Genomic DNA, 15,147 nt, shown 5'->3' with positions numbered 1-15,147 from the left:
TTTCCCCCTTAGATGCAAGTAGAGGGGATCCAGGCTCTTGTCTGGATCTGTACTGGTAGAAAAAGATCTTAGGGGCCAGGCAGTGTGCTAAGTGCAGATATGATTTTATCAGCACAAAAATCTTATCAGAGTTTTCATGGATGGGAACATTTAGGCCAATGGAGGCTGGGCTCAAGCCCACAGTCTGTATACAGCAGAGCTGGGAGTTAACCCTTCTCCACCTCACTCCCCTGCTGCCCTCAACTATCCCACAACCATCTGCCTGGTTTGGAGCTCACCCACAGCTCCTGCGGGCCTGACTGGGTGTTAGCAGCATCGAGAACAATGTTAACTGGGGTAGGGATCTTAAAGGCCAAAAGGCGGAATTCAGCTGGGGTGGGGGTGGGGTTCCTGGGTTGTCACTTCTGTCTCTCTGTCAAATAAAAGGGAGCCAGGTGTGGAGGCACCCCAGTGTGAGCTTTGCACAGCTGGACTAAGGCTATGAAGAAGAGTATGGAGAGATGCTTACATCTCCTCCCCTTCCTGGAAAATAACTTTGCATTTGAAGGGAGAAAGAATGAGTGAGTAAATCTATAATGTGCCGACTGGTGGCCTGGGGATTTCTTTTAGTTGTGTGAAGGTACACACCAGTGCCTGTGTGTGTGTGCATATGCGTGCGTGTGTAGGAGTGTGTGTGTATGTGTGTGTGAGTGTGTGTGTGTTTGGGAGAACTTCCAGTTACATTCGATAGTTTTCCTGGATTGGGCTTTCATTAAAAAAAAGTGAAAGCAGCCACCTTTATGGGGGGAGGGGGGCTATACTACATACGTGCCAGACATTGGCGCCACTGGATGCTTGGCGAGGTTATTATTTTTAAGCGAAGAAAAAAAATAGCTCAGCAGTTTGTTTTCGTGCAGGTGCATTCAGAGGCACCGAGTGTTTTTTCCATTACGGTTCAACACCGTGCACCACACCGGTAAGGTTTGGGGAGCGGTGGGGGGGGGAGGGAGAGGCGGCGGGCAGGGGGCGGTCCCTGCCTGGTTTGTCTCCACCTTTTATTTTGACCGGTCCGATGGCGACAGGCTCGCGCTAGGACCCAGGCGCCAGAGCGCCTCCGTCTGTCCTGTAGGTTCATTCAATCTCCCACACACACAGACCGACACAGCGAGACCCACACACTCACACACACGCCAACACACAACTGCACGCAGCGAGGCTCGGGAAGTCAGGTCGCCTCCTCGCCCCGGCGCCGCCTCTGCTCCAGCCCAGCCGGTCTCCCCAGGGGCCCGGAGCTCGACCCGGCCTCGCGGCCCCAGCAGAGGACGAGCTCGGCGGACCCCGGCCGCTCCATGGGCAAACGCGGGCGGCCGCGCAAGGAGGCGCGCTGCGAGGGCGCGGGGCTGGCCCCCGCCGCGCCCCCGGCCGTGGCCGCGCCCCAGCCCCCGGCCCCGGCCGAGGAGCCCGCGGGGGCCAAGCTCAGGTGCCCCTTTTCGGACATTTTCAACACCAGCGAGAACTCGATGGAGAAGCACATCAACACTTTTCTGCAGAACGTGCAGATTCTGCTCGAGGCCGCCAGCTACCTGGAGCAGATCGAGAAAGAAAACAAAAGTAAGTTTGGGGGCCCGGCTCCTGCGCGGCGCCCTGCTCGCTCCTCCTCGCCCAGCGGGGCGATCCGGGGCGACGGCCCGGCCCGCGCCCCTTCCCCCAACACCCACATCCAGCCCTCGGCGGGGAAGCCGGTGACACCGAGGAAGGACACGCACGCACAAAGCTGCTAAAGATGTAACAAAGACGCGCGGGGGGAGCGGGGGCCTGGCGCGCGTCGGTCTGTCGGTCGCCCGAGGCTGGGGGAGCGCCCCGCGGAGGCGCAGGGCCGGGAGGGAGTGTTGTTGTTTGCTGACAACTGAGCCGAGAGCTCCTCTCTGGAGGTCGCCTTTCTTCCCTTTTTTTTTTTAATTTTTTTTTTTTTTTTCCGGAGCCTTCGCGGCCAGACAAGTGTTGTTTTTCTGTCGCTCGTTCTTGGGTGGGGTGGAGATGAGAAGCCGAAAGTTCGAAATCGTAGGCAGAGCTGAGCGGATTCAGAAGGAAAACACACACACACGCACACGCGCACACACACGCGCGCACACACGCGCGCGCACACACAACAATAACAACTACCCCCCAACAGCCCTCGGCGGCGTGGGCTCGCGCTGGCCGGGCTGGGCTGCTCCCTCCTGTCCGCTGCGCTTTTCTCTCGCCTTTCGTGGCAGGCTGGGCTCCTGCCAGCGCGCCCGCGGCCCCCTGCGCCCCGCGCCCCGCGCCCCGGGGTGCCCCGCCCCCCCAAAGCAGCAGGCCGGCTGGGCCGAGAGCGCCCGCAGCCCGCCCGGGACCGCCGTCCTGCGCCCGGGGAAACTTGGCGAGGGGACGCGGCTCGAAGGAAACTTTGGGATCTCGCAGGAAACAATAGTTGGGGAGAAGGTGTGGGCTGCTGCGTGCGGTTTCTTTATTTTCCGGGAAGCAGCTCCCGGGCGAGCGCGCAGGGCGAGGGAGGCGAGCGCCTGCCCGGCGGCTTTCTGCTGCCCCCCACCCGCCCCAGCCACCCCGCCCCCACCCCGCCTCCCGGGGTTCAGGTGGAGAGGGGTGCGAGGTGGGGAGGGGGTGCCGTGAGCCCCACCCCGTTCCGTCCTCTTTCTTGTATTTGTTTGTTTCATTTTTGTTCCTGCCAGCCGGGTCCCCCGAAGCCTCCCCGGCGGGCGGCGGGGCACCCCAACCCCCGGGGCACGCGGGTGCGGTGTCTCCAGCACGGTCCTCGCCAATAATAGCTGCGGGCAGAGAAAGGGGCCGCGGCGAATGGACCGACAGAGCAGAGCCAACCGCGCTGCTTAATCTGTCCGAACAAGTAGGAAGATCAACGAGACGAGAGGGAGAGAGAGAAAATAATAATGGTCCACTTGCAACGTGTCAGATCTTGCAACCCCCCCAAATAAAAAAACCCACCACCACAGCAGCCCTCAAAGACAAAAACACCTTCGCTGACCGACACCCCGGGCCTCCAGGGCCGGAGCCGCCGCGCGTCGGCTGCGCGATGGTGCAGAAGCCGCGGAGCAAAACCCGCGCCGGGGCCGGGGCCGGCGGCGCGTCCTTTCTCTCTCCCCGCCCGCCCCGAGCGCCGGGGCTGCGTGAACGGCGCATCGCGGGCCGCGCCGCCGACCGGGGCGCGATGATTCCCGGGGGCGGGGGGCGCTGGGGAGGGCAGTTTCTGAGCACCCGAGCTGGGGGGAGCCGGGTGCAGACGTGGTTTTGTTTGGTGTGTTTGCTTTTGTTGGAGGGGGAGGGGCGCGATTTCTTCCGCTCCCCCCGCCGGGGTCCCGGGTTCTCCGGAGTCCGTGCGCCCCGCGGCTCGGGCTCAAGCCGGGGGTGCACCCCAGAGGGCACCTTGGCACGGTGAGGCGCTTTGCCCCTTCGCCGAGGGAGGCAGCGGGAGCCTCCCCGCGTCCCGCCCCCCGCACCCGCAGACAATCGGGGCCCTCCGCGGCCCGGCCTCCCCCGCCCCCGGCCGCCGGGCCGCGCCACCTCCTTGTTTACCCCGCGCCGGCTCCGGCGTGGCCGCCAGTCACGTAAGCAGAGGGCCGGGCTGCGGCGGGCGGGCCCGCGGCGGGCGGCCGGGCTCCGGGCTGCGGGCGCCGGGGCTGCCTCCCGGCCCCGCTCCCGGGGCGCGCCGCGGGCCTGCCCGCCCCCTCGGGGGGCGCGGGCACCTCCGCGCCCCGGCAAAGTCAACTTCGCGCGCGTAACCGGCCCCGCGGCCGCGCGCCCCCCGCCCGGGCCGGCTCCCCGCGGGAGTATTTTTAGCTCTTGCCTCTTTGCACCGCCGCCGCCGGGCTCTGCATGACGTGATGCCAGCGCCCCCAGATTTCCCCGAGAGCGTGGGGCGCTGCGCCGGGCCCGCCGCGGGGACGCCGCTCCAGGCCCCCGCCCCGGAGCAGACGCCGGCGCGGGCGACCCCCAGCCAAGTCCCGGCGGCCCTCCGCGGGGCCCCCCATTCTTCCCGCGGCGGGGAGCAGAGGCCCCCGGGGGCCACTCTCCCCTCCCCCTGCACCCCCCGCCCCGGCTGGGTCTGCCATACGGAGAACGGCGGGCCCCACATCTGCCTGGGTTATTGGGGGGCTCCTCCGCGCCGGGCCCCCGGGGCGCCCCCGCGCCGCACACAATGCGCGCCGCGCCCCCGCGTGGGCTCCGCCGCGAGCCGGGGGGCCGGGGTGCGCCGGCTCCGGCACTGCGGGTCGCGCCGCGCGCGCGGGGCTTGTTTGCTCCCGAGCCCCGCTTTCCGAAACGCTGACATCATTCGGCGGCTGGGGGAGGGGGGGGACTCGGGGCGTTCCGATAGGATCCCAGCGTTTCCCAGGCCCCCGGCTTGCGCCCGGAGCAGAGACCCCGGCTGTCCGATGAGCAGCATCGTCCTCGTCCTGTGAAGTTTTGTTTTAACAAGTTTGGGGGGGTTGGGGGGTCACTACAGTAAAGGGCACCGCCGGGCAGCTCAGGTGCACGGCCCCCCCGCCTGCCTTCAGCCGGAGCCCCTGTAATCACTTGATCTCGGTCTCCCCGCCCCCTCGCCTCCCCCGCCCGCCGCAGACACATGGTTTCCACATGGAGACAAACTTCTTGCCTCTGACTGGACTTGACCTAGCTGCGTCGTTCAGCCAATCGGCAGCTTCGGCTTCCTCTGACGTCACGCGTTGCTGAGGGCCGAGCGCGGGGGCCGGGGGTGGGACCAGGAGGCCAGCCAGGAAATCTCTGGGAGCTGTAGGGCGGCCAGCTGGTCCCGTCCCCTCTTAAAGGGACGCTCTTCTCCCGTGGGACAGGCGCTGCACCGAGGCGCGCCTTTCGGGGCCCGGTGAGGTTGTCCCGAAAGGTACCGATGCAATCTGGTCACGCGTTCGCACGTTCCGTTTTTACTGTTGTTTGCAAAGTACTTGCTCGGCAGGCAGGCAGGAAGGCGCTTGCTTGCCTTTTTTCCATTGTCGCCCGAGTTGCTTTTCATTGCCTCGCTGAGGCTTCCTCACTCGGAGAGCTCACCAAGCTGTGGTCACAGTGCTGAATTATTCCCAGTAGGTGCTGTGAGTTTTCTTGGGGGTCAGGGTTTCCACATTAAGTGACCCACTATTGAGAGCTGGCTCTGTGCAAGACCAAGATTCCTAGGCTACGCAGGTACATTCTCCTGAAGTGAAACCCTAGCAGTCTCAAATTGAAGGCCTCTAGAAATATTCGTTATGGAGACTCTGACCCTATGAGCATAAATTCAGAAATTATAACAACCTCTGGGATTTCACCTCTGGCATACTGGAACCTTTGGGTTCCAATAGCAGGGTGTTGTTTCAGGACTGAGAATTCGAAAAATATTTCCTTCCTGTTTTGAAACTGAAAAGGAAAAAGTTTCCCGAAGGGTGTTATGTGTATAAAAGATGTTTGACAGGCCAAGTGGAGGCAGCCACCATCACAGGTGAGGTCTAGAGGACAGACATGGGCCTTCCAGTCTCAGGATGGTGAGGTGGGGAGCAATGCCTAGGATGGGAGAGAATGCTTAATGGCATAGGAGCCATGGGTTGCTCTCTGGATGGATTTCCTGGGCTTGAGTGTGAGATGCTTTCTCAGGGAATGGACAGGCCAAGGAGAAGCCTCTTCCTTCTGATGGAGGAAGCTGCTCCTGTGTGGTGTCATCTGGCCCCACCCTGCCTTCCTGACTCAATCTCCTCAGCTCCTGTCAAGCAGGTCCACCAGCAAGCAGGCTTACAGGCATGCCTCTGTGCTGCACTCAGACTCTCCCCTTTGTGTAGAATGCCCTCATTCTCTTATTCCCTTAAGGTTATCTGCATTCCCACCTCCTCCAGAAAGCCTTCCCTGACTATTTCTTAAGTCAGAGTAGTTGAGAGAATGAACACTTTAACAGTCACCAACAGTAGGCCCCAAATTCCTACTCCACTGCTTAATTTCTTTGTGACCTTATGCATAAGTTACCTAACCTGAGGTTTCCTTTCTTTTTTTGTAAAATGGGAATAATAATAGCACAAGCCTCATATCATTGCTGGATTAAATAAGGTGTTCCATTTAAAGTACCTGAAATACAGTAGGTGCTCAATAAAGTTAATTCTCTGAACTTCAATAATTAGTACCATGCAACTCTCTATTTGCTTCCTGTGCATTATTAACAATCCTCACAGAGAGATGATAAGCATGTTAAGGGAAAAAAATCACCTACTGTATTTCAGTATATGTCATTGTATACTGTTGGGTATAGTATACTACTGGGTATATGGTAGACGTTTAATATACATTCTTTGAATTGTCCACTAGTGGCTATGGCACAGTGATTGAGTTTGAAGGCCGGGAGACACATGACAGACTTTCTGAAGATTCGGCGGAAGAGTCAGAAGTATCGATCTATTCCAAGGAGGGAGGATGTTTTTTATAATCAACAGACTGACTTGGAGCTATAAGACCAGGACTGGAAGGAGAAGGTAGATGAGGCCCAGGAAGCTGAAGCTGTGTACTGTCATCAGCTGTAACCATGAACATGAAATGTTACTGGCTTAAAAAGCAGGGGACAAGAGCAACCTATGCTAAATTTGAGGGCTTTGCTGGTAGTGAATGTTCAAGCAGGTCACATTGCTGCACAGCAGGCATCTTATGATTCCATTCATTCCAAATATATGTATTGAACATCAAATATGTGCAATTGCTTTTTTTCTGAAAACTTTGTGAGTTGATTTATGGCGGGGTATTTGTTTTTGGTGGAGTTGTGTAAAGAGCATTCTTAAACCAGTCTCCTATTTCCTATGTGGCCTAAATTCAACTTTTCCAGTTTTAAATATGATCTCTGCCAGCAGAAGACTTCTGAGACATTGCTGTAGCTGTCAGAGAGGTCCTAGAGACCAAGTATCCTGCAGAGGAGACCAGGGAAAGTGGGCAGGGCCTTAGAAAGTTGGAGAAGATGACTTGAGCCATTCTCGGCTTGGGGGAGGAAAGGAGGCTCCATCAGCACCAGGACAAAACTGCAGCTGCTTCCTTGTTTTCCCTCCCTAACCAAAACACTACCCTGGGTGTACCCAGACCCGGGGATTTGTATCTGGGGATGGTTGGGCAAATGTCTTAAGCTAAATCTGAGGGAAATGAAGAGGGTGACAGCAGGCAGCAGCAGCAACTAGTTGCACTGCATACTATGACTACTGGCTACCATTTGTTGGGCGATGACTAATATACCAAGTAGGGGGCTAAACATGCATTGTCTCCTCCAGTCTTCACAACAAACCCATGTGGTAGGCAATTTTTTTACTCCTCTTTTACAGAGGGGGTAACTGAGGAGTAGGAAGTCTGGGTAATTGCTCAAAGGTCACATGGTTAGTAAATGGCAGAGCTGTTTTGAGCTGAGGCATCTGATTCCAGCATGAGCTTGCTGTCCTCACCATCTATGCATGTATGCATTTTCCAGCCAAGGCATGAAGTTCAGAGAGCTGAAATGACTCGCTCAAGGTCACCCAGCAACCTGAAGCAAAGCTGGTATTTAAAAAACCCTGTTGATCGTCCAAGGTCTTCCTGCACACACCCTGTCTAGAAAAGGTTTAGAAGTGAGACTGAAGACAGAATAGCCAATCAGAGAGTTTTTTTTGTTTTTGTTTTTCAGAGTTGTTCAACTCTCCTGGCCCTAACTCAAGTTTAGGCTCCTAGGAAACACCACCCCCCTCCTGCTGCCTTTCCCAAGTCTGTCCTCTGGGCATATTAGAGGACGTGGGGCTGTTGCTATGGTACTGAGGCCAACAGCAGGTTCATCAAAAGCCGGGTCTTTTGCCTTTTAAAAACAAAAAACAAAAAAACTCAGGCCCTGCAGAAACGAATTGGCCACAAAGATTTGCATCAGTCATTGTGGCTTGTTCTGTTTTAGATCCCCCCCTGCCTCCCCACCCCACCCCCTCTCCCTACCACCACCACTTTCTATAAATACAGTTGGATAAATATTGATTTAAACTGGGTTTCTGGAGGAGAAACACATGGTTACCCTGGCCTGGTCTTCACTTAGATACCACCAGTTTGCCAGACCTGACACACCTAACCCCTGACAGCTCTGGCTTCCAAATGACCCATTTTGGGGAGGTGAGTTGTGGTTTTGTGGCTTTTGAGTTAAAAAAAAAAAGAAGGGGGGAGGAGAAAGAAAGAGAAGTAAAAAAGCAGCACCATAGCAAGGAATGGGACTCTTCTTGCAGAATGAAGAAAGCAATTTTCCAGCAAGCAGAAATGGGGGGTTCATTGCTGAATGGCTTTGAATCATTCTTTTCCCTTTCCCATCCTTCCTTCCTTTGGACTTTGTTGTTTGTTTTTTTTTTAAGATTTAGGTTTTGTTTCTTTATGCATACAAGAAGTGGGGTGTAAACCACATGAACGTGGCTTTGTTTTCAAAGGAGGAAGGTGATAAGACAGCGTGAGGGCCAGAGGAACCTGGAGGTCACAGAGCATCCACCAGGCTCACTCTACAGATGGGGAGGCTGAGGCCCCAGAGAGACACAGAGGCTTGCCCAAGTTATCTCAGCAAAGGCAGAACCCCTCTGGGTCATAGGCAGAGCCCCAAATTGGGCTTTTGTTTTACAGGTCAGGTGCTCATAGTCAGCAATTCTCCAACCTGGTTTACTGATCTAGGGTGTGTCCAGTTACTGCAAAGGTCATTGCAACATTCTCAATAGTCTTTCAAAATGAAGCTAATTTGAATTTACCATTTAGGAAAAACATTTTCTTAGACCCAGGGTGGGGGTAGTGGGAGGAGCCTGAAGGCAGAGACAGTGACAATGGGATGACAGCCCAAGCCTTAACTGAGGAGGAGGAATTCAAATCTTCCTAGAGGGGCCTCCTTGTGGGGGTGGAGGGTGGAGCTTTGGGCTCATGATAGAAACAGAGAGACAGAGAGACAGACAGACTTACTTTAATTCCCCAGGGACAGACACCTGCTCTTTGGCTCTTCTGCTAAACTAAAGGGACCTAATTGTCTCTGGTATTACTGTCCCTGAGTGGCCTGGCTGGAGGTATTAAAGCTGTCAACAGCTTAACTTGATCTCTCTAGTCCAAAATAATGGGCACTTGCCACCATTCTCCTGAACTTGGGGCTCCTTTTTTGCTTCCTCATCTTGGTAGAATGTTGGGCTGGGCCCCTTGCTTGTGAAACATTTTGAAAGTTCAGGTGACCCTTGCTTTGAGCAATCAGCCTTGAGGAAATATATGTAAATAAGATCCTTTAAAAAATACATTAGAGAAACTCTCTTTAAAAGGCTATTGTAAAAGATACTTTTTTAAAATGTGAATTGTATGGCATGCCAAGAACTCGCCTTAGCTTTGTTCAGTGAATGTGTTCATGCATTTACTCATTAAACTGGTCTGTAAGGAAGCACATGCTGCTTTCTGTCAAGCTCTGCATTAGGTCCCTGTCCCTGCCCTCATGGGGCATAGGCTCTTCCAGTGCCAGGGTGCAGAACTTCAATTGTCTTCAAGTGAAACCCGACAGTATCGGATTGCCTCTGACGTGGGCTTCATGTTTTTGCTTGTAGCCATCATTACAGATGCAAAAGAAAACTTACCTTGGATGAGCACCCCTGCCATGTGTAAAATCCTTTTTGTCTCTAGTTTATTCTTGTCATTTTCACAGATTTGATGCTCTCTTAAAAAAACAAAAACAAAAACAAAAACAAAAAAACTGCCTGAGCTTAAGAAATCAAGTACCGTGTGAGCAGCCTGGGAAATAGACACATTCCAGTCTCAGTTCTTTATACATCAGGGCCCCTGTTCATGTAGGATCACCTATGCCAGTGTTCCTACCAAACCCGCTCTCCCGTGCAACCTGCCTTTGGCCACATACCTCTAATATCCAACTCCAGTGTCTGCTAAGGAAAATTTAAACACAGCAAAATTAGAAAGATAAACACCATGTCCTGAGGGAGAGAGAGATTGGGAAATTCAAACTAAAGCCAATAAAAGGGGATTTGGATTGCCTACTATTTTACGCTGTCTTTATTGCCATTAGCCAGGATACTTGAATAAAGATGATTTGGGTAGGTAAGCTGTTGTATTGAAATGGAGCGCATTTGCTCGATTCCTGGCCATGGGTGGTAAGTGGGAGCCTTGTGCAGCTTTTGCTTTCCTTTCCACAGGGTCCAGAACTATCTCCCCATACACCTGTCTTAGCTGCCTCTTACATGCCCCTTCACCCCCCACTATAGCCTGATCATCCCTACACCATACTTCACTCCCAGGGTTCTGAATCCCTTGCACATGACTTTCATGTTTTCCACCAGCTGTACAGTTTAGTTCAATCAATTTAAGAAATTATTTATGAAACCTGTCAGGAGCCAAGCACTGTGCTGGGTGCTTCCAAAGAGCAGTATATTTGGTCTCCAGTTCCAACTCTATATTCCAGTGTGAATCATAGACAAATGGGGACCAATAATGTTATTCTTGTCTGTATCCTGGGAAACTGATAACCCATCCCTAAGAGGGCTGCTGACAAGTGCGATGTTTTCTCTATTTTCCAAAGGAATATTGATAGTTTTTACTGAGCAGTTACTATGTGCCAGCACAATGCTTTATATTAAGTGCTCACTACCATCCAAAGAAGAAGGTGGCGTAATTTTCCTTATTTATAGATAAGGAAACCCTTAGCCTTTGCAAGACTGGCTAACTCTCTCAGGGCCACATGCTAAAAAAAAGAAGAGCATTGAGACTCAAACCCAGGTTTTTCTTTCTTCCTGGGGAGATGTTAGGGTTTTGGAAGAAGCCTCAGAGAGAAAGAGGCAGGAAGTGGAATGTGGAATGTTTAAGTGCAGGCTGAGGGTCCCCTTGGGGATGCCTCCCAGGAGCAGCTTCCTTTACTGCTCACTCAAACTAGCTCACAGAGAGGGCAGACAAAACCTTCCCGGGCTCTTTAGGTTGTTACTAAAGCCAGACGACAGGTCCTTTTTCTGGAGGGTGACGGTCTGGAGTGTTGCTGCTTGCATGTGCAGTCCCACCTTGTCCAGCCCCCCTGGGGAACTCACCCAACCAGTAGGCCTCCTGTGACTGTGTAGGCTAGAGTGTCAGGGCTGTGAATCCACACCCTGGCAGGCTGTACTAGGCTTCCCAAAGGCGCCCAAGCTTGTAGGGCAACTGTCGGTCCCTGCTTGGAGCCAAGGGTTTCTGCCAGAGAAGCCAGAGGCACGCGTGAGCTGTAGAGATGAGTTCTAGGCTCTGGCTGCAACGGAGACAGTGTGGGCCAGCTGCTTCCGGTCAAAGGCATGGGTCCAACCTCTTCTTCAACTTGATGGAGATCTAGGAAACAAGAGAGATCTTACATATAACTGGGTTCAGGTCACTTACTTGTTTAAAAGTTTTTCAATAGTTTCTTTCCTGTCTCAAAATAAAATCCAAATTCTTTGCATGGCCTTTACCCTTAGTGTTTAGAGTGAGTGTGATCAGAAGACGAACAGCCCTTTTGTGTCTGGAAGCTTTTCGGAGATGAGATGCCTGGCCGTACCCCAGACCTGCTGAATCCAAACCTGCATTTTATCACCATTCTCAGCTGATTATAGTTCAGTGAAGCTGACAGTCCTGGTGATCATCTCTGATCCCTCAACCCCCATGGAGCGCCCCCCATTTGTCTCCTATCCCTTACCCACCTTGTCACAACTCACAATGATATTCCGTGTTCCTCTTCAGTCTGTCAGGCTAGAATACAAGCACCTTGAGGACAGCAGTCTCTTCAACTGGTGCCAGCACATCAGAGATGCTGGAGGAGTATTTGTTGAATTTGAATTATGAGTTCTTGGCCTCTAACCGTCTGACCTAGTGTTTCAATACAAGAGAGCTATTGGTGGCAGTTCTTCTCAGGCAGATCAGAACCCTGCAAGAATTAACATCCTTGCTTCCCACTCTCTAAACATCAGGGAACCCCCTAATCATTGTGACACTCCTATACATTTCCAAAGCCTTCAAGGGAGGGTGTTATTACCTCTGATTGAGGTCATTGTCCTAACCAATTTTGTTTGACTTTGCCCTGCCTACCGAACATAATAATCCTGACGTATGCTGTGGGGTCCATGAGCTAGAAAATCCAGATTTGAATCCATTCACTACCTGTGTTACCTTAGGCAAGTTGCTCAATCTTTCTGGGCCTCATCTGTAAAACAGGAATCTCAGAGGTGTGCTTAGGACTAAGTGAACTATCTGTCTGAGCAGCATGGACATAGAGTTGGCTCTCACTAGTTGACACAGCAGCTAGTAGATAAAGGGGAATTTTGTTCCAGGACTTCTGGAGTATCCCAGAATCCTAGAATCAGAATGTTGGAGCTGGTTGAAACGTTGAGATCTCCAGTGTCTTTGAGCAGGAAAGGGTCTGGCGTTTTTATTCTAAATAGTGCACCTCAGGCTGAGAATTCAGCCGCAAGACAGCAGGGCTGGATGTATGATTTAGTGTGCAGGGCCTGGCAGGGACTAAGAATGACCTCCACAAGTTTTTGCCACTTGGAAAGGAGTGGTCACGCCAAGGAGTGGGGGTTGGGTAACTCTAGGCCAGCTCCTCACAGGGCAGGGAGGGTACACAAGATTGTGGCAAGAATGTGAATGTCCTCTTAGTAGCAAGGGAAAGTCTTTGGTGATCTTTTATATATTTTTTAAGGTTTTAAAATCAAATTACATCTAACTTTGAGAGACCAGGGCATTGTATCTAAAATCTGATCAATGCAACAGCAACAAAAACATGGAGTGTTGTTGCTTTTTGAATAATGATGCAAAAATTCAAAACAAAAATGAACTCATGGAATGAGTGACCACCTTATAGTCCAGGGAAGGCTGAAAGTCACTCAATCCACTGGTCGAAATGATTATAACCACAGATAAAAGGAGAATAATATGTGGCTGCAACAACAGATGATGAAATGTCATTTGAAAAAAGCATTCGGGAGGCATTCCCAATGAAGGAAACTGCTTCCATACAATAACTATGATTTACCTGTGGTGATCTTTTTAATTAAGGTGGTGTAGTGAGGTTGGCCCAGGTCTGTGGTCATCACCAACAACAGAGTTAATTCTGAGGCCAGCCTTTCCTTGGGGAAGAGTGAACCTTGAACAGAAAACAAAAGCTGTCTTTGGCTCTCTTAAGAATGTAACTTGATATTTAAATGACTGAGGCACGGCAAATTTAAAAGGCCAGAAAACTCACCCCTTTCAGTGTATTAAAAAAATTAAAACCACAAATCAACCAAAAAAAGAATTAAGGAGCTGGAGGGAGATGAACTAGAGTCTCTAGACCAGAGTTCTGAGTTCTAACCCTTGCTCCCTCAGTTTGATCCATAGCTGTGTGGCCTTGGGTAAGTTACTGTGCTTGTCTGAGCCTCAGTTTTCTATCTGAAAAATCGAGATTGGAGTGAGGAATAAGCTTAATGATATAATCTTCCATATGAAATGTTATTTGGGGAAACACTCACTTGACTGGGTCCTCTCAATCTCCCCAATACCTTACCAGTTGCCTCCTAAAATCCCCCCAAGTTGGCTGCACCAGAGTAAACAGGCCTCTTAGATATGCATGTTAATTGAGTCCTGCAATGCAGATTTCGTCTCCAATCCTTAGTGTGCAAAAAAGAAGGAAAAGGACTTTGGGGATATTAACACCCCCATTATAATCACCGAAATAGGCTGCTGCATCAAGGGCCATTTAATAAAATGTTAAGAAGCCCTTTTTTAAGGGGGAAGAGATAGGCCAGGATGGAAGTCAAGTGCAGCTGTTTGAGCCTCTGCCAGTGGCCTGATCTCACCAGAAAACTGAAGTTAAAAAAAAAAAAAAAAAACTTCCAGATTCAGCGATCTGAGATTAACATTGCCCCCCCCACCCCCCGCCCCCCGCCCCCGCCCCAGTTCCTCCCCCCAACTTGTCCTTTCGTCGCCTTTCTCCCTGCTTCTGGCACCTGGGTGCTTGGTGCTTTTCCGTGAGGTTGGGATGTTAGCCGGCAGCCCTGGCGACTGGAGCCCTGGGAGGCGCAGCTACCTCTCGGGTTTAGCATTACGTCATCCCTTCTAGACCCAAATTTATCTCGGCTGCACGCAGACCCGCAGCCCGGAGCCGCCGCCGACTTGAGGAGCGCTTACGCATGAAGTTAGCGAGGCTGACTCACTGGGCAGAGAGAAAGGTTTTCTGCTGTTCTTCACATTTCTGGGCTCTGAGGGGAGTCGTGGGGACGTAACTGCGGTTGTCACTTTGGGGTGGGGGATGGAAAGATGGAGCATCCTTAGAATTCTCACTCAGGAGCTCAGGACTCGTCCGCCCCTGTTCCCAACCTTGGTTATTTGAAAATCTCCATCTTTTAACACAATTGCAGAAAACCGCTCGCTGCCCAGCAAGATCTTTGCAGGGAAGTTGTCTTCAGTGCAGGTGTCACCCACACGGTGACCCTGGACTTGCAGTTAACCCTGTGATCCTGTCCCCTCTTTCCCTCCTTGCGGAAAAGACAACCCAGACCCGTCTCCTCCATGGCACTAACGTGAATCTGCAATAACGCGTTTGGAAATGAGTGCTTCGGAAGCTGGGGCTGGGGCTGGGGCTGGGGCTGGGGCTGGGGCTGGCGTGGGGAAAGAGAGACCCCTCGGCTTAAATTTAGCTCTTTGCTGGCTTCCCCCAGAAGGCAGCTTGTCCCCTTCAGGCTGTGTTTGTTACAGGCCTGCAAGACCCTGGGGGACTTTTTCCATCTTCCAGTGACACTCCCCTGAGAGAGATACATTAGGGACAGAACAGAGCCAGAGACTATGGTAAGACTATGGGTTCTTCTGTCAGTAGCCTTTGGAATCTTTGCTTTTCCTCAGTTTTCCCATCTGCATCTATCATGCAAACTGCATTCATCTCAGCAAAGGAAAGACTATGGCTGCTTCTGCATTCCTACAGGCTGGGACTGGGGCTGAGGGATCGCCTGTGGGTCACTCTCTTGAAGCTAGAACCCCTGGCTTTGTGCTTGAGAGGCCCTCTTGGGGACAATGCCTGGGAAAGAACTCTGGGAGCCAACCAGAGCAGGGAGAAGGAAGTGGCACCTTGAGTTGCTGTTAGAAAAGACTGGGTATTTCTGTACCTCAACCAGGCTTTACCACCCCTATCTGCCCACCATCACCGGTATGCTTCTCTTCTTCAACATATAT

The 15,147-nt window shown here is 52.5% G+C and overlaps 1 protein-coding gene across 2 annotated transcripts in view; it reads left to right on the top strand.

Annotated features, from left to right (window-relative positions):
- Positions 1-1,117: 1,117 nt before the first annotated feature.
- Positions 1,118-15,147, top strand: part of MXI1 (MAX interactor 1, dimerization protein) — a 68,452-nt gene continuing 54,422 nt past the window's right edge. The window contains exon 1 of one of the 2 annotated variants that reach the window (XM_037498005.2): positions 1,118-1,590. In XM_037498005.2, coding sequence (XP_037353902.1) covers positions 1,329-1,590 — 262 coding nt within the window. In that variant the 5' untranslated portion in view covers positions 1,118-1,328. The remainder of the gene's footprint in view (positions 1,591-15,147) is intronic. The other variant, XM_054690664.1, reaches the window with a different exon arrangement.

This window comes from Talpa occidentalis, unplaced genomic scaffold (assembly GCF_014898055.3).
Source record: "Talpa occidentalis isolate TD23 unplaced genomic scaffold, MPIMG_talOcc4v2.1 talOcc4.8, whole genome shotgun sequence".
NCBI classification, from domain to species: domain Eukaryota; kingdom Metazoa; phylum Chordata; class Mammalia; order Eulipotyphla; family Talpidae; genus Talpa; species Talpa occidentalis.
Note: the sequence above shows the minus strand (reverse complement) of the source record. Positions and strands in the feature narration are given on the sequence as shown.